Below are 19,817 nucleotides of genomic sequence, written 5' to 3' on the forward strand. Positions count from 1 at the left end.
AAGCAGTGATTGTCTTCTTGTATGAAGAGAACATCACAATGTGGACACTAGCAGAATAAAAGTAATAAAATAAATAATAAATAACAATAATACAAAGAGGCATATAATGGACAAACAGATGCACATTCATTGATTTCCTTCAAAATAAACACTGCTGTGAATCAGAGGGTAGGATCAAGGCCAAAGTTTAGAATCAGATACCTAACATTTGATATGTAGTCAGCTTAGACCAGGGGTGGCCAAACTTACTGACCCTCTGAGCTGCATACGACAATCTTCAGAAGTTCAAGAGCCAGGGCGTGCCAGGCAGAGCAGGGCTTCAGCCCTGCGGCATGGTGGTGCGGCTAAGGCTTCTGCCTCGTGGGGAGGGAGGGTCTTGGGGCTTCAGCCCAGTCGGGAGGGGGGGCTTGGGGCTTCAGCCCTGCTCCTGCTGAAGCCCTGAGCCCCAACAGATGCCTCCCATAGGGTTGAAGTCCCAAGACCTCCCTCTCCACAGGACAGAAGCCCCCACCCCCATCTCCCCACCCCAGGGCAGAAGCCCCAACCTCCTCCCCCCAGTCTGATAGGCAGAGAATGGGGGACCTCCTCCATGAGCTGCACTTTAAACTGTAAAAAAGCTGCATGTGGCTTGGCCACCCCTAGCTTAGACTACATCTTGTGTCAATATGCACTAGGATCTAGAAAAGCTAATTATGAAGAAGTCAAGGTGACTAATTTGTAACTCGCTAATGGACTTTAACACAAAGTGACTCTGATAGACAAGAAGACCTCATCAAAACCATCAGCGTAAGTTACTGCAAGTTTATTTATTTTTTACAATATGGACAGTGCAGCAGTGTCAGAGCAATTCATTCAAATAGGCTTCAACATTTGTTTTTATCTTGGCTCTTTTAGTGCCTTGGTGACAGCCTTCCAGAAGATGGCTGAGGCTGTCTGAATTGTGAGAGCTCCACATCAAAATCCACAAAGGTATACATATTATACTCATGATGCTGGAGGTTCTTGTAGGTAGAATTATCAAATTCTTCCTGTGCAGATGCAGCAGCTGTTTTGGTCTCTGTGGAACAAAAATAAGACTAGTGAACCTAGTGATGCCAGAACAGAGATAACACTCTTTCTGACTGCATCAGTTCCATACAGTTGGAGACTCCTCATTCATTTAAGAAGAAAAAAACAAAAAAGTCAGCAGCTACAGTGTAAGGCTAAAGTTGCTAAACTTCTGTTTGTATCTTATAAGATACCAAGGAAGCACATCACACGTCTTTATATGAAAAGACAGAACAACAGATTACTTGAATCAACTAACACAGGATTCCAAACATATGACTCCCTTACAGTGGAAAACATTAGCAACAGTACTTTTATTTCAACACACAAACAATTTACTGTTGATGGAAATGAGCCTGTCTCTCTTGAATGCTGCCTAGTATATACTTAATGTCACTTAGCTTTACTGGTTCTCCCCACAGCCAGAACATTAGGTGACAAGCCAAGAGATGCAAAAGAGCATTAATTACACACTTATATCTATCATGTCAGACCACAAAATAAGGACATTAAAACAAATTAAGCTGATGATCTTTTCTAATAAAAACTTAGTTACAAAAAGGATTTCCACAAATTATTTCAACTGTGGCTGTATCAGAAAATATATCAAGGACTTTATATTTCAATCCTCCTACTCCCGCATTATGAAATTCCTTGTATACTCTTTATTCTTTTCACACTCACACTGGCTTTCTTTTCTAAAGAGATAATTCTGAATGAATAATAAAAAGCTTAAATTTCTGATATCACATATACTAAAGCTGATATTAATTTTTGTACTTTAGAAAGATTACACTAGTTTAAATAAGATCTTTTATAACAACATTACTGTTCAATTCACTTTACCACACAGGGAAATTGTGAGAAAATCTTTTCCAGAGCAAGAAGAAAAGCAAAACAGTATTCCCTATGCTAGCCTGTACTTTTATATAAAAAGGGTTGACAGTCAGAAAGAAAGTTTAGTGCGATCTAGCAATAAAAGTTTGTGCCACTTGTATGCAGTGGTTTGCATTTGTTTATTTTATATCAAAAACTTTACCTTCTACAGTTATTTGTTTTTTTGGTAATGGGACAGTCTCCCAGAAAAATAAACAAGCAAGAAATAGAACATTGTGTTTTCTCCTTAATCCTTCTATATTGGTGCAGTGATACCATATGTTTCAACACATGTATCTGTTGCATTTTATAACTGAGACTCTTGCAAGTGTAACAAACAACAGAAACCACTACATACACATTTGAACCAGGTGTTGCAATCTTTGCTGGAAAGAGCCCAAAGAATAAGCAAGCTTAGGAAATAGTACAGTCAACCTGCAAGACAGGGTCCTTCTAAGTCAAGAGACAGATGCTCAGGAAAGAACAATCTCATTTTTTCCTGCCCACGATGCACTGCACTTGGTTCCTCAAAAGAAGACTTTATTCCTGAGTTCTTCCCCCATACTTCAATCTTCATATGCACTCTCTCTCAAGCAGAATGAGCTTTTCACATGATGTTCTTGTTAAGTGAGTCGGAGGTACACTTCTGAGTTACTTAGCTGGTAATTTTACTTACCAACAGCTAATGGCACATTTGTTTTGATGGATGGTTAGCATTCCTATTCCACTTTGTGGGATGAAGCAGATTTAAAGTACAGATTTCTAAGTAGGAAAAATGTACAATATGTCTTGCAAGTTGGTCTGGCTGCTGTGTTTGCAGATAAATGAAAGAATACAGAAACAGGAAGGAAATGTAGGTTACACAAAATCTGTGACCAGTGCTGTTAACTATTGCTCTTCTGTTTATAAAAAAGACCAGCAAAAGACCAGCAACAATTTAAAAATTGTTAAATGAAAACCAGATTTTGCTCAGTTACACCTATTTAAACCAGAAGTAGCTCCTCCATTTACTTTAATGAAGTGACTCTAGATTTACTCTAATGAGTGAAAGCAGAACCCAGGCCACTGTTTAAAATATGAACTAGTTAAGAAAATGGTGCATACTTGACTTTGATGCAGCAGTGCATTTTAGAATAAAGCCTTTCTCCAACTCACCAGAGGTTAACTAGACCCATTCCTTTAATTTTCTAGTAACTTTCTAGGTTTTAACTACTGAAGGGAGTGACTGAAGCTACAGGGCTTGGCTCTCTAAAGATAGTATTGTGGGGAAAGAGGAGAAGCATCAAATATAGACAACCGTAGGGAATGGTGTTTTACAGCTTTCATAAGCGCCTTCCGTTGGCTGTGAAGAAGAGCAAAAAGTTGGCAAGGTTAATCATAACAGTGATTGTATTTTAAAAATATTGAGGAAATATCCTTGGATTCTAACTCTGAAGGTAGGTCAAATTAGTGGTTGACTTTTCCTTTAAATAAAACCTGCACCCCTTTTGCCCAGCACTGTCTCTTGAAAATTGACATGCAAAAAGCATTACTTGTCATCTAAGCCTCTTGCAAATAATTCTGATCTTGCAAATAGGCCTTATTTGTGCTTTCATCCTTGCAAGTAGGCAGGTTCTTTAAATTAAGTGTGCTAGCAAAATGGTAGCCAGATTTTTGAACATCAAAAACAGGACACCTAGCATTCTGATGGGCTGGAGGAGGTGTTGAACAAGTTGGGATGGAGAAATTTTTCCTTTTATTGGACTATGGGGAATACAGGAAGTATCTGGCAATGGGGCTGAGGGTGTGGGATTCATGCAACTTGTGGGTGGGAAACTGAATTGTTTAAGGAGATCAGTTATAACCAAGAAGGTTATGCAAGATACAGATATATGGCTGGGAGATGATTTGGGGAAGGCATGATGTGTGATAGAGAAAGACATCAGTGCCCCTTTCTCCCCAGGCTATCTTATTGATTTTGTTGGGTCCTTTGCTGGCCTGACATATTACTCACCTTACAAGTCCGCCTGTCTCACAGCTAACTCCTGTTCCTGTGATCTTCCTATGCTACCCAAATCTGTTGCAATCTGTGGTATGGCAAAACTGGGGGAGACAGTGGCAGCATTTGAGCAAATGGGATGGTGGCACATTCAGCTCAGCAGAAAGGCAGCTACTGGGTTTGTATGCAGAAGTTAGACAGGAAGAAAAGGGGGAGAATCCAGAGGTTGGGCACAGGTCGCTGGCTGTCTTCAATGTGGTTCTACTGAAAGTGCAACAAAATCCTGATTTTATGACAACAGACTACGACTAGAACAGTCCCTCGAAACTGGAACAAGCTCGGTTACCTTATCTGTTAACAAGTATAATGTTGATTTAAGAAAAAAATAAGTACAATGAAAAAAAAAATATGTTTCCTTCCACCATCATAACTAGAAGCTGCATATTAAAAAGAAGAGAGAAAGTTTTTCAACATAAGTACATGATAGCAAGAATTTATCACCAAGGTGTGACTATCTCCTCCACAATGTGCTATATCAGCTAGCTTTATAACAGAATATGGAGAATCCAGATCAAAGAGTTGATATTGTAGATATAATTAAAAATGTTATTTCAAGCCCCAGCCCCAGAAGAACCAATATAGTTCAAACAATTTAAAGCTGTACCCTGTATAGTGCCTTGCTCTTCAGTCTGAGCTCCAGCTTCTTGAATGATCTCCTCCTCTGTTGTAGTGTTTACCATGAAGGGTGTCTCCTTCAAAAACTCCTCTTGTAGTTTAGGAGAAGCTTTTTCTTTTGTCTCAGTCTCCTGTACCTCCCTTGTCTTGGTTTCTTCCCATCTCAATAAAGTCAGCTTTTGTTCCACTTCTTGCTGAGGCCCTGGCGGAACCTTTAGCTGTGCTGCTGCTGGTGGGGCTCCAATGGGAGGCTCCGCCAAGTGCCTAGATTCCTTAAGTCTGACGGCTGTTGGCTTTTGGCTGTCTTTAGCCTGTGTTTTTGAGATTGACTTCTGCAAATCTGTCCCTTCTGGGCTTTGTTTCACGGAAGGTTCTCTTGTTTCTGACTTTAATATTTTACTCTTGACTGTTGCTGTTTTACCAGACTCCATCTGCTTGATGTGAGGCACCTCAATTTCCGGTCTGGGCTTCTTCTTAGGTATATATTCTCGGTCTCCTTTCTGGGACAAGCTCTCTTTTGCCAATGTCATTACCTTCACTGTTCTGTTCTCAAAAAAGAAGGGATCTCGTCTTGGAAACTCTACTCTGGTTTTAGTGGAAACTCCTGCGGCGCTATCTTCTTCATCAGAATCAGAGCTAGAATCTGATTCAGAGCTGGATGAAGACTCTTCCTCAGCCAACTTCTTGCTCAAGCCTCCTCTTGTTGTGATAGAAGCCTTTCCCTCAAGTGAGGAAAGTGTTACTCTCTCTGGAAATGCTACCAAAGTTTTTCTTGACAAGAATTTCCTCACCTCTTCATCCGTTAGCTTTAAAGCTTCATCAGTGCTAGTACTAGTTATGGTCTTGGTCTCACCTTTATTTGCAGATGGTGGGTGAGAACTAGTAAACAACTTTTTAGGGAATTCAACTGTTGTTTTGGTGGCCAGCAGTTTGGTGCTCTCCTGAGGTGCCACCACATCTAGGAAATGGCATAAAGAGGATTATTATCATTTCTGACACTCCTGTTAATTTGGAGATCCTAAACATCCAACGTTAAGTTTCTGAACTGCTCTGGTATAAAAATCAAATTTGAAAGTGTTATTTCATTAATTGCACAACCCTGGAACAGACAGCTACATTTTCTATATTGTGCATAAATCTGAAGTGGTAAAAATAAGAACTCTACTTAGCATCAGACATTCTTTACTGCTAGAACTGGAACTCTCATGAGATCTGGCTTTTGTTCCTTGCTGTGTCTGAATTCTTGTGAGAGCTCTGCAATGTCACTTTCTTTCTCTGTGCCTCAGTTCCCCATCAGTAAAGAGGGGACAAAAATATCTTCCTATTTTACAAGGGTGTTAGAAGAAATTCATTACCGCATGTGAGGTACTCAGATACTACAGTGATAAATATTATATATAAACCTAAGAACAAGACAACAAAGAACAATAATTACTGAGTGATCAATTTGATAACCATCACAACAGAATAGCTATCTTCATAAGCAACAGAGGGATAACTCATGAATGTTGCTTAGATGGCTACATGTCTCTCCCTTGTTCAAGACCTCATATAAAGTATAAAGTAACTGGTTATAAAAATGTCCCTATAATTTACCTGCTGAATTGTTACATAAAACCACAAAATGCTGCCCCTTCCTCTTCTTGAGCTTTTCCACTTACTATTTTGCCTTCCTGCCTTCTTCCTCTCTGTCTGTTTCTCTGTGCTGGGATTTCTCCACATGGACATTTCAGTGGATTTCCTGATCCTGTCATCAGCTCTCTGATTATTCCATATTGGGGACAGTAGCAAGCTAAGAGAAATTGCCAGCCCGCCACTCTTTCTCGGAGTAGAGGTGGGTACCGCCACTAAATTTTACTGTCCAGATTGGGGATGCTGGAAAGAAAGCAGTAACTTCTAAACTGTTACCCACCCATGGGCCTTAGGTACTCAAGGCAGATTGTGTGGCCTGCTGGAGGAGTGGAAGACCAGTGACAGAGACTATTCTTGTGAGGACAGGGAGAGCTTCAGGAAAAGCTGGCAGCTGCCATGCAGCACTACTAACCTGTCCCACTACTCCCACAAATAGCTGTATGATTCCCACTTTGGTGTGTAGTTTAGTGTGGCTCTGCCACATAACTTGGAAGTCCATGCTGCGTAACTTGGATCTAACGTACCACATAGATCACAGGGTATTGATTATTTCTACACGTACTTTTTCCACCAGTTTTACAGTTATGGAGATTAATTGGGATGTATGAGAAATAAGCGATTCCGAGTACAGTTAAGCCTTCAGCAACATGCGAGTTAAGACATCAGTAAAGTCACAGATGCATGGAATTAAAAACATTTCATGAAGAGAAATATGGTAATTTTATTTATATTTCAAATACAGTAGTTTAAGGTAAATACTAATTTATTATATAGATATTATTTACTTAAAAATAATTTCAGAGACACAAAATGTATGTAAGGCACAGCGAAATCAAATACTGGGTCATCAACCCAGACACCATGGTCTACAGACATTGTCACCGATATTTGAGAAATTTTATTCAAATATAAAAAGATCTTGTACTAAATACACAGGAAGTGGCAAGGTAAACACAAGAGTCGGGGGGGGGGGGAAGTATCAACAGAGCAAAAGCTGGAGCTGTGTTCATGCTGGAAGTCTTTAGAAACTGAACAAAAGAAGGCAGCAGCAATACTGAAATGGAGCATTAATACTGGGCATCATTAAAGACTGGAAAAAAAGAATATGATTTAAAATTCAGTGAAGAGTGAAATATTATATTTGTCAGCATATATCATTAACCATGCGATCAAATTATTAATGGTATAGAAGTTTAGTTAGGCACTGAGCAGAAGAGCATTTTCGCAAAGTCAGTGGCTATATTAACAAGCTTTTTGACTAGCAATATTAAGGTGCTTCAAGCTTTGTACCACAGGATGCACTCAACTAATATTGAACTGAACTGGCTCTGTTGGAACCAATAACATGTCCCTGTCAGTGGCTGGCATGGACATATTATCCTCATGAGTGACTTAGAGGATAAAGATAACAGTGGTATCACTAGCAGAGGCTCTAAATGATAGAAAACAGCAGCCAGTAGGACGAGTAGAACCAGTTTAAAATGTGTTCATTGTCAGAAAAGTAGAATATGGAAATGTCCTTTTTGTTCCCTTTCAGTGATTTCCACAACAAATGTGTTCATTTTATCAAGTGTGGCAAAGTACCTTCTTCTCCTCAGCAGGCTCAGTCCTTTTTAGCCTTGGAGACACAGGCTTGGGCAAGGCAAATCCTTGCAGGTAGCACAGGGTTTGGCTATTCCTTTTCTCAGTCAGCCCCTTGTGCTTGTTTATCTTCCCTTCTGGGGACAGAGTGCAGCCTTCCTTGCAGGAAGGGTTCAGAGCCTTGCTGCTCCTAACTTCCTGGCAGCTTCCCTGGTTCTCTCACTCTCTCTTCCCCCCCCCTTCCACGCCAGGGAGGGTTTAAAAAGGTCCCAAGCAGTTGGAGCCAGCTGAACCTAATTAGTTCCCTAGTAACCCCTTGCCCAGCTGAACCTTATTTCCCCATGGTTCTCTCTCCTCAGTGGCTTGGGAGAGGCCTTTTTAACCCCCTGGGACTGATTACTACCCCCTTTGTAGCTGTTTGCCCTGGGTTTGCCACACAAGACAAAGAAGATTTTCACAGCCTCCTCAAGCTGGGATCTCAAAAATCAGGCTATGTTCCATGTATTTTTATTACCAATAAAATACACTGGATGGAATAATCATGTACTCAAAGGAAGATGTCCTAATTGGTCTTTTTCTACACTATCCAGAGACTTACAAGAGTTAGATTCCAGAAATTGATGCTATGATACTACAGTGATGACAACCCTAAAAGTACCATATATAATTATTGTTTTATGTATATTTTTACCAAAACCATGCTTCAAAACAAAGATACTATAAAACCAGTAACTGGCAGCAGCTATTGATTTAAAATATTTTAAGTTTGCACTTCTTGGAGCATTATCAATAATGACTGGAAGGCAGCAAAGGCCCTCAGGTAGGATATCCAAGCTTTTATTTCCCAAGCTTTTTCAGAGATCAAAGTTAGGGATTGGGAGAGTTTGTTTTGGAGAAATCTTTTCAAGCAGGTTCTTTTTAATCTGTCTTTGACATGTTTGATTATTAAGTTATTTAAATTTTGCATATGTCTAGAAAATAACTTAGAGATGCAATGTACAAGTCTGAACAAATAAAAATAGGGTTCTAACTATATGTTATTTTCTAACAAGATATGCTCAGTCCTAGCCTCCTATTGGAAAGTTTGGGTCTAAAATACATGTGCATGTATAAAGCTTAAATTACAAGCAACCAACATGATTGTTATGGATCAGATACTACCATTTTCCACTTCTTCATAAAATCCCATTCAGTATTTTCATAAAATAATGCTAAACTGAGATTGAGGGCATTTAAGCAACTGTTTCCATTTTTTATGATAACATTAAAAATACAGGTCATTGGCCCGAACTCTCTGAAGGGATCCACAAGCACATGCTCTTGAAGTCCATGGGACTATGCTCAGGAATAAAAGTCCACAATTGTGAATTATTTTTGTAGTATTAGGCCTTGATCTTTAGTCTGGTCAATTTCTATTTAGAAACATGTAGCTGAAATTGTTGCTCAACTTTTACTCACTTTAAGTGATAAAAAAGTGACAGGATCTAGATATTACAGCATTTTATAAAGTCTCTATTTCAGGGTGGATAAGAATCGGTTGATTTTAAAAAAATCCATTTTTAAAATTTAAATTAAATACAGGTTTATTTAAAAAAAACTATTTAAAATTAAATTTGAAATTGTGACCACCTATATTAAAATCTAAACTTTCTAGAATCTATACAATCATTTAAATAATAGTAAGCAGTGCATTTGCTGCCAAGTTTTAAAGAAAGTCAAATCACTGAATTTGTGGAAGTTACTGGCTAAGCAATTGGAATGAGAGTCTGAAGTGCTGAACCTGCTTTTGACAGCAGTGGCCTCTTCTCCAAGTGCAGAGAGCACTCTTTATTTCAGTTTATTCAACTAGTTCAGTTCAATGGTTAGTTCATTCAAAGTTAAGAAACCAATTTCTGTAATTAGTAAAACAGGAAGGCTTGTTTTCCTCTTCCAATCCTAAAACAAGATGTGAGAGGATGAGAGCTACTAGTTCTAAAATCTTGAAGGACTGGTAACCTAGAAACAATCAGTTGAATACACTAACTACAGATAATGCTTCCTTTGTTTAATAAGGAAGTTAGTTTTATATGCAAAACATGTTTTGATAAATATTTTTTTCTTACATCTCTAGCACATAAAAGGTAGTTTTATTTAACTAATAATAACTATTTAAAAATGTTTGTGCATTTAATTGAATTTTAATTTCCATCCAAATAAAGCCTGATACAAATCCCAAATGAAAAATTAATCATAATCTAAGAAGAAATGCATCATTAAACTTTTTCTAACGAAAGATAAAAGATTAATAATCCAAATAAATATAAATTAAGCTACATAATTGATTAAATAAACATGTATAGAAATAGTGTATCCTCCTGGTTTGCAAAAAGCACTAAATTTAGTGTAATGGCTATATTTAAATGCAAATTAACATGTTTTAATAGTTACCAACCAATGAGAATCACTTTCTTTAGGAAAATAACTAAAAAAGTATAAATGCAAAACAAGATTAAAATCCAAGATTTAAATTAAGGTTTTCTGGTTACGGATTTGAATCATGATTAAAGTCCATGATTTAAAAATCAATCTATCCTGTTCTCTCCTTTTGAAATTTACATCCAGATTCTGACTTAGGTCACAGGCAGAGATGATCCAAATACCCCTGAGCTTTCTGAGTGTTTCGAAGTTCCAACCCAGATCTGTATTCTACTTAGTTTGCAAGCTCCTCGGGGGAAGGACTGCTTTTTGTTCCATGTTTGTACAGCATCCAGCACAATAGGCCCTGATCCATAACTGGGGTCCCTAGGTGCTAGTGCAATACCAACATTATCTTGCAAATAGTACCTTTCTTTATAATGGGCTACACCCCAACCCACCAGAGGCCAATGTCCCAGGCTCTGAGGGGAATGTTTGAAGTCCAGAGCCAAGTTTTACAGTTTATACCCATCTCTAGTTACAGGTGAAAAGTGAATTTTGGAGACTCATTGCAGTCACTTTTGTCCACATGCCAAAGCCACTTCATACTGGGATCCCAGCAATCTGCTAAACTGAGGCCAAAAAATCCAATAGCTTAGCTGTTGCAGGTAAGATCTGAGGTGTATTGGCTGCACTGGGGTGGGCAGGAAAGAAATGTTTGGCTTACAACAGTGGTTCTTAACCAGGGGGCCATGAGCAGGATTCAGAGGGGCCGCCAAACAGGACCAGCGTTAGACTCGCTGGGGCCCAGGGCAGAAAGCCAAAGCCCCACAGCATGGGGCTGAAGCCCGGAGCCCTGCCACCTGGGGCTGAAGCAGAAGCCTTAGAAACTTAGCTTCATGGTGCCCCTGTGGTTTGGGGCCCCGGGCAATTGTCCTGCTTGCTACCCCTTAATGCCAGCCCTGCTGTTTATATGCAGAAAACCAGATGTTGTGAAACAGGTGGGCCATGGAGTTTTTATAACATGTCAGGGGGGGCCTCAGAAAGAAAAAGGGTCAAAACCCCTGGCTTACAATACATAGGTCTACATTTTGCCTGATACAAACCAGTTGCTACTAGTCCTTTGCTAACATGGGCATGTGGCAAAGCCCATCTGTTTGATAAGCACTAGTGCAGGTGGAGGCAGTTGAGGGTGGAATTTCCATGTGGTGAGGGGTTTAAGTTTTATTGGTTTGCTGATTGACAATAAGATGAAGTGTGGTGAGAAGCTGTTGTTTTGGACAGTCTATTTCATATGGTCCTATGGTATTTTTTTTTTTTTAAATTACTTCTGGGTTCATTCTGTGCCAAAAAATTAAAAATTCGGTGCACAATATTTTAAAATTCTGCAAATTTTATTTGTCAAAATAACACTACATAATCGCACCAGTTTCAATTATTTTGGTAATGTATTTCAAAATACCTGTCCGCAAGTATGTCTATAACAATACAGACACACAAAAATTCCCTCAGGAGTAGAGAGTTAAAGAAACCCCTATGACAACCCAGTTCCTGTTTTTCTGCCCTCTTTCCTGCCCCTCCAAGCCCAGCCAGGGGGCCAGACACCCACAACCCCTTCCTCCCCAAGCCCCGTCCCGGGGCCCCCCCAGCCCAACCCCCCCCCCCCCCCCCCCCCGGCCCCCCCCCCCCCCCCCCCCCAGAGACAGCGAAAGCCTGATGCTCAGTCCCAGGCTTGCACAGAGTTTCCTCTGCGCCACTCTCTCCTTCCCTCAGGGCATGCTGGGAACTGCAGCTGCCAGGAACCCTCTAGCTCCCTCTCCCTCCCGCCAGCAATGTCTTCTATGTGCAGGCTGGGTTCTGCTGGGTCCAGTGGTCCTTAGTTGCGGCTAGCAGCAATGCAGCCCATTTCTGTGGGGAAAAGGAAATTCTGTGCGTATGTTAATTTCTGCAAAATTCTGCATTGCACAGTGGTGCAGAATTCCCCCAGGAGTATTAAATGTATGTCACAGGTGTCCAGAGTCTGGGAGTCCTTTGATATGGATTATGTTTAAGATGAAAATCAAAATCGATAAAATTGCCCCTCCCCTTAAGATGTATAAATAGTTACATGACATAGAAGAAAAAATCAAAATTTGTAATGTGGACATTCCACAGACTAAAAAACCATTCAAATTGCTTCTTGTTAAATACCAAATGAAAAATGAAGTTTCTATTAGCTGTGCACCAATTTTAATGTGCTCATATACATGACAAATGTACACAACCATCAATTTAAGAAAAATAAATATCTTACTCTTTTCTTGCCCTTTTTTAGAGCCCTCTGATTTGGTGCAGAGAGAAAGAGATGGAGAGAGGCTTCGGAGTCCCCATGCTTCTAGCTTTAGAGTCTGCAAAATTAAAATCAAACAAATCTCTTATTTTTTTTAATTAGATAAAACTTTGATTTTTCACCTGCAGTGTTCTTCTGATTTACTGTTAACTACTGTTTTGCGTAAGATGCAAAGAGGGATGACTGACGTGAATTCCCTGGATGCAGTACAAAGGTGATGGTGGAACGGTTATCTCATTGGGATTCCTCTCACAGATTTGCTTTCTGTGAAACAGCAGAGACTATAATCAGAAATTCTTGTTCCTAAATTATACAGATAAAATACTGATGCTATTTGTGTATACCACTTACACCAAGGAATAATACAGTTAAACTAAGCAAATATTTAAAAGTATGGAAGGAAACAGGTAAAGCTAGATAGTTAAACACACTCTGCTCATAGAATCTCTTACAGTATGATTTTATAGACCAGAAACCCTCATGACGCCCACTCACCCTACATTATATTAAATACAAAAATGTTAAAAGAACATTAGTTAGGTTGCAAAGCCAAGCACTCACACTTTGGGAACTGCTAGAAATACCGTTATCTGTCCTCCTTGCACATCCAAGCTGTGCACTGAAGAGGAGCTAACATGTAACTGCAAGATCCTAATGCACATGCACAAGGAAGCCAAGTCAAGGTTGCATGAACAACCATCAATCTGTATGCAGTGTTGTTGAAGCAGTGTTGGTTCCAGGATTTTAGAGAGACAAGGTAGGTGAGGTAATATCTTTTATTGGTCCAACTTCTGTTGGTGAGAGAGACATGCTTTCAAGCTATACAGAGCTCTTCACAGAAGCACTGCTGCATCCAGGTCATGGTTTGGATGGCGCCCAGTCTGGCTCTCTTTTTCCCACCTGGGAGGTGGAAGGGCTCCTACAATAAAGGTGCCCCTAGGAGGGTATGTGGCATGAGACACTGGAACCACAAGCTGGGTCTGGAGAGAAGTTATGGAGGGAATCCAGCTCCAGTCTCTCTCCACTGCCCTGGTTACTCTCATAACAGCTGCTCTGGCAGCAGAGTATCTGCTGCTTGTTCAGAACTCAGGCCAGGTTCTTTGTAATGGTCAGGGTTTCTGGTAAGCTGCAAAAAGGATCCATTACATTCTCTAAAATGGAAAGCATTAGGCAACCTAGGGTGACCAGACGTCCAAATAAAATCGGGACCGTCCCGATATTCAGTTGTTTGTCCCGCATTCTGACGGACGTATTCTGGCTCGGGGCTTTTTTTTTTTTAATTGCGCTTTGGTGGCGCTCCGGACCTGCCCCCCTATGTGTCCTGATATTTTGTTCATGTAATCTGGTGACCCTAAGGCAACCTAAATATAGGGGTTTCTACCAGCTCCCCCTTATGCAGTTCCAGTCCAGGCTACAAACTCTATTAAGTCACGACTCTCCTGCTTCATATGGTCTGGAGTCCCCTTCAGTCCCCTCAACATTATTAGCCTGATACACCAAAATTGTGCTTTTTACTCTCTCGTATATAGGCCAGACAACATTCCTCCATCACAACCACATTTCATTGTCTATTCGCAATACACATTCCAAAAACACCTTATGGAATATTAGATGGAATTTGAAGGGGGGGGAAGATTGGAGGGGCAAAAAAATCCAATCTAATTTATCCATGCGTCTTATATGGATTAGAAATCCCATTACACCTTCCCCATTTTGAATTGGAGACCAACACCTACCACTCATATACAGACCACATATCTACCTACATCCAGTCAATTCTACACAAACACCCCAACCATCAACCCCGACTACTACGGCCAGAATAGAAGAGTGTTTCCAATGTGTCTATAAAATGTACCACATTTTCATTTGCAGACAACTATTGCAAAAATTTCTCAAAAGTTGTGATTATGAAATACGTATATCGAAGCTGGATGCAGGCAGTTAGGACTGTTCTGAGCCAGGACAATGTGATTTTACACATGCATCTGTAAGATTCTATGAACTGTGAATACAGTTAAGTATTTATTTACCTACCCTTCACTATTTATATCCTTGCTTTTAAAATGTTTAGGAATTTTAGGACGGCTGGGGGGAAAGAGGGGGGAAAGACTAAAAATTTAAAAAACCTGTTAGTGTTCCTTAACTTACACAGTAGCAAATTTCATGTTCATTTAAAAGAAAACAGCTATGGAGCACTTACAAGTTTAAAAATTTCACATGTTCATGGCTTTCCATAGCTCACTCTGCAAATTTTAAACCGTACTGTAAAACCAGGTCAGGGGACAACTATTTTGTTACCAGAACCTCTGACTCAGTTATTTATGTAGCACAGAAAGGGCCAAAATGCTCTTCCAAAACTAACATTATTGGCATTATCCAAATTTTGAGTCCAAAGAAAATACCTTTGAGTTTTACTCCTTTTCTGTTCAAGAAGAAATTTCACAAAACACAACCTTTTGCACTTACACTTCTGGAGAGCATCTATATTAGAAAAAAATAATAGTACCCGTACTGCAGCAGCCAGCCAATAACAATGCTTAGACCCAAATTTCATGATACAATTATAAAAATGCCCCTCGAGGCCAAAGCTGAAGCTGTTTCGTGCAGCCGCTGTAATACAGGTACTCATTTTTTTCTAGTTTAGACAAAACTGAACCATCTCTGCTCGAAAGGTTTCAAGGGCTTCCCCCCTGCAACCAATTAACCATTTTCCCAGAAGGGTCAAGGTAATGCTGCCCAGTATGCATTCAAGAATTATAGTCTTATTCTGTAGAGCAATTATTTGTTGTTTACACTGTTTCCTTCCAGAATGACATTTTTGGCCATATTGGATCATGTTTTACATTCTGCCATACTGTGTCCTGGTTTATATTATGTTGCACTAAAAGGAAAAACACAGAAAAAGCAAACAGCAAGTAAAGTTCAAATATTTGTTGACACTGTGGGCTACACTCTTAAAGTATGCAGTAGTGAACAATCCTGTTTTGGTAGAAAAAGATACATAGGTTTGGCAGAAATCAATTTAAAAAACAGTAATTTTGGCAGATAATAGTAATGTTTATTTTAAAACATTTTTATCTATTTAAATTTTCACAATAGTGGGAAATTCTGAGGGATGTCGGACAATAATTATTTAATGACAGTAAATGTTGAGATTCAAAAAGTTAAAGCATTATAACTGTTAAAACACAAATTGTCAACAACACACATCAAAATATACAAAGTATATCCTGAAATCTAACTAATAAATTCTTACTTTAATAAATAATTTCGTACTTTGCCTATCTGTACATTTCTATTATCATCAATAGAAATATTTTTGTCAGTTTGTGCGTGTACACTGAAATTGACATTTACTGATAAAAATCTAATCCTTCCAAGCCTAAAGATACACAGTACTTTTTTGCCAACTCTATGGGCTTGTCTACATTACCCGCTGGATTGACGGGCAGCGATCGATCCAGCGGGGGTCGATTTATCACGTCTAGATGCGATAAATTGACCGCCGAGCGCTCTCCCGTTGACTCTGGGGGTATGTCTACACCCAGCCGCTAGTTCGGCGGCTGGGAATCGAAGTTCTGGGTTCGACTTATCGCGTCTTGTCTGGACGCGATAAGTCGAACCAGGAAGTGATCGCCGTCGACTGCGGTACTCCAGCTATACGAGAGGAGTACCGCGGCGTCGACGGGGGAGCCTGCCTGCCGCGTGTGGACCGAGGTAAGTTCGAATTAAGGTACTTCGACTTCAGCTACGTTATTCACGTAGATGAAGTTGTGTACCTTAGTTCGAATTGGGGGGTAAGTGTAGACCAGGCCTGGTACTCCAGCAGGGCGAGAGGTGCAGGTGGAGTCGACAGGAGAACGTCAGCCGTCGACTTACCGCTGTGAAGACACCGCGGTAAGTAGATCTAAGTATGTCGACTTCAGCTACGTTATTTATGTAGCTGAAGTTGCGCAATTTAGATCGATCCCCCCCGCAGTGTAGACCAGGTCCATCTCTGAGGCACATGGAACAGAATTTGAGATCTGGTCATGGACTATCTACCTACGTATTTAGCCCAGTGTCAGACAGTAGCCACTACCTGTTAAAGAAAGGCAAAAATCAATATAAACACACACAGTCAAATGTAAAATGAGGTACAGTATGTGTGTGTAGGATTTTCTTCCTGATGCCAATTTTAGTCAGTTTACTTTTTGAAGCATGAGTTTTGTTTTCACCTCGAGCTGTTTCTTGCATTATTGTGTAGAAACATTTAAGACTCGTTGCAGAGAAGCCCTTGCATATTAGAGCTTATAACTAGGATTGGCAGAATTCTTTTTTTTATATATATAATTTTAACAGATAATATTGATGTTTATTTTTAAGCATTTTTTATTTGTATTAATTTTTATATTAATTGATTTAAATTTTCACAGTTGCAGGAAACTGGGGTGGAGTCAAACAATAATTATTTAATAACAGCAGATATTGAGCTTAAAAATTTAAAGTTTTATAACAATTAAAACACAAATTGTCAACATCACGTCAAGAACTATAATTGATCTTAGCCAAAAAAAGCTGAGAAGCGATATCTTTAAATCAACAACTCAGACCTGTTGTTATTATTCATTCACTAGTCCATTTGTAACAAGCCTAACTTAAAAGTCTAAATCACTGGATTTTTGACTATAATAAGTTCTCAGGCAGCGTTTTTCCTACTTTCCCTATCTATAAATTTTGATTATTATCGATGGAATATTTTTCATCTGTTTGTGTATGGACAGTGATATTGACATTTATTGGTAAAAATCTAATCCTTCCAAGTCTGCTTATAGCCATGTTTGAAACAATTTTCAAGCACCATTCTAACAGATTGCATCAAACGAAGCCCAGTCTGCCTGAGCCTCGTCTTCACGAGGAAGGCTAATAAGTATTAGACTGGGGCGGGCAAACTTTTTGGCCTGAGGGCCACATCGGGTTTCCAAAATTGTATGGAGGGCCAGTTAGGGGAGGCTGTGCCTCCCCAAACAGCCAGGTTTGGCCCGTCCCCCGCCCCCTATCCGACCTCCCCCTGCTTTTTGCTCCCTGACGCCACACCCCTCCCCCCAGGACTCCTGCCCCATCCAACCCCGGCCTGTCCCTTGACGGCCCCCCCCGGGACCTCTACCCCATCCACCCCCCCATCCCCTGACTGCCTCTGAAACCCCCGCACCTGACTGCGCCCCGCCGCCCCATCCAACCCCCCTCCTTCCTGACTGTCCCCCCCCCCCGGGACCACTGCCCCCATTTAACCCCCCTGCTCCCCACCCTCTGACCGCCCCGACCTCTGACCACCCCCCAAACTCCCCTGCCCTCTATCCAACCCCCCCGCTCCCTGCCCCCTTACAGCGCTGCCTGGAGCACCAGTGGCTGGCGGAGCTACAGCCGCGCCTCCCAGAGCACTGGGACAGGAAGCCATGCCGACCGGCTGGAGCCAGCCACGCCACCGCACAGCACAGAACACTGGATCAGGCCACTGCCCGGCATCTGCGCTGCCCAGCAAGAGCTCACAGCCCTGCTGCCCAGGGCACTGTGCCGGTGTGCACTGAGCTGAGGCTGTGGGGGAGGGGAAACAGCAGGGGAAGAGCTGGGGTCTAGCCTCCCCAGCCGGGAGCTCAAGGACCAGGCAAGAGGGTCCCGCAGGCCGGAAGTGGCCCACAGGCCGTAGTTTGCCCACCTCTGTATTAGACACACCTTTCTCCTGTGGTGTGGGCATGACCAGATATGAAGCCTGGGCTCTGGTAGGAGGGACAACAGCAGTCCTGGATATTGAGGCATGCTGCCAGGCAAACAAGCTGGAATGTTTTGAAAATTTGCAGTGACACATTTTCCAGATAGGCCTCCCTCTGCACTGGAGCCTGTCTACAGCAGGGCACTGAGCCACACCACTCTGGCTGGGGCCACAAAGGGACAGGGCAGCTCCATGCTCCTAGCCACAGCACTGCTGCATGCAGGCAGGTCTCCATGTAGGGTTGCCAGGTGTCTGGTTTGGGTGGCTGGGAACCGTGGCCAATGGGAGTTTGGGGGGGGCAGTGCGCAGAGCCGCCTGGCCATAGCTCTGCATAGGAGCCAGAGGGGGGACAAGCCGCTGCTTCCAGGAGCTGCCTGAGGTAAGTGCCACCCAGAGCCTGCACCCAACCCCCTCCCCCAGCCCTGATCCCCCTCCTGGCCTCCAAGCTCCTTGATCCCAGCCCAGAGCACCCTGCTGCACCCCCAACCTCTCATCCCCAGCCCCCCCATGAAAATGAGCAAGGGGGGTGAGGAGATGGAGGGGTGGGGCAGAGTGTTCTGTTTTGTGCTAGTGGAAAGTTGGCCACCCTGGGCCCCAGAGCGGAGAGGCCTCACTGCCCCGCCTGCCCAGCATAAGGGGCAGCAGCCTCAGACTCTGGCTCCTTTCTCGGGGTGAGCAAAAGGCTGAGCCCCGCCCAGCCGCACCCACCCCACGCCCAAAGACGCATGCGCAGCACCTATGGTACACCCCCACCCCCCCCGTTGTGTACAGGCTCCCTCTGGGAAGGTGAAGCATTGACAACATGACGCATGCGCACTAGCCCCACCCCGCCTCTTCCCCCGGCCAGGAAAACTGACCCCGGGGCAGTGGAGTGGCGGCTGAGCCCGGACGCATGCGCAATGGCTACTGTCCTTGCGCCCCTACCCAAGAAGTCAGTGGCCCCTTGAGACAGTGCGCGCGGGGAGAGGGCGTGGCTGAGTTCTGGCGCATGCGCCCCAGACAGGAGCCACAGCCCTGTGTTGAGTTGAACGGGAAGCGCCGCTAACGCGAGCCGGCCAAGTGGGGACAGGTGCTTGCGCCTCTCCTACCCCCGCCCACGGGAGAGCATCTTCCCCGCCGCTTACCTTGCGAGTCACGGCCCGGCCGCAGCCCAGCAGCGAGGAGGCCGCCATGTCTGTGTCCTCCGAACCGGTCCCCCAACGCCTCGGGGAAACGCGGCACCAGCAGCAGACGTACCCACCTCTCGGGGGCCTCGTTCTGCGTGTCCCCGCGGCGTGGGCGGGGCCTCGGTGTAGAGCCTCCCTCCCCCGGCAGGCCGCGTTCCATCTGCCCCGCCCACCGCCACAGGAGCCAGCCCCTCGTCCCCGCCCCACCGCCGCGCGCGCTGGTGCTGCTGGCAGCATGCGCGTGACAGCCCCACCTAAGTGAGGAGCCCCCACTCCCTGTGAGGGGACCGGACCCCTCTCACAGCGGGGGGAGCTGCCCAAGAGCACGTCCAGCGAAACAGGAGAAGCGCTGGGGTCCTATTGGGTACTGGGAAGTGCATACTCCCT

At 42.8% G+C, this 19,817-nt stretch overlaps 1 protein-coding gene across 1 annotated transcript; it reads right to left on the reverse strand.

Annotated features, from left to right (window-relative positions):
- Positions 1 to 786: 786 nt before the first annotated feature.
- On the reverse strand, positions 787 to 19,609 carry LOC112111330 (DNA topoisomerase 1). Its single transcript, XM_024206711.2, has 4 exons — positions 19,389 to 19,609; positions 12,477 to 12,570; positions 4,566 to 5,534; positions 787 to 1,057 (listed from the first exon to the last, which is right to left on the reverse strand). Exons 1-4 carry the CDS (start codon positions 19,434 to 19,436, stop codon positions 891 to 893), a joined length of 1,278 nt encoding a protein of 425 aa, XP_024062479.2. The 5' UTR covers positions 19,437 to 19,609; the 3' UTR covers positions 787 to 890.
- Between the last annotated feature and the right edge of the window lie 208 nt (positions 19,610 to 19,817).

Source organism: Terrapene carolina, unplaced genomic scaffold (genome assembly GCF_002925995.2).
Source record: "Terrapene carolina triunguis isolate 2854851 unplaced genomic scaffold, T_m_triunguis-2.0 Scaffold30, whole genome shotgun sequence".
In the NCBI taxonomy this organism is placed as follows: domain Eukaryota; kingdom Metazoa; phylum Chordata; order Testudines; family Emydidae; genus Terrapene; species Terrapene triunguis.

Bases quoted from the DNA above. Each gene is read 5' to 3' on its own strand.
- LOC112111330 (XM_024206711.2), bottom strand. From the start codon at position 19,436: ATGGCGGCCTCCTCGCTGCTGGGCTGCGGCCGGGCCGTGACTCGCAAG. The intron at 12,571-19,388 runs GTAAGCGGCGGG...TTAATTTTGCAG, and splicing joins GCCGGGCCGTGACTCGCAAG to ACTCTAAAGCTAGAAGCATG. The intron at 1,058-4,565 runs GTACAGCTTTAA...TTTGTTCCACAG, and splicing joins AGAGCAAGGCACTATACAGG to AGACCAAAACAGCTGCTGCA.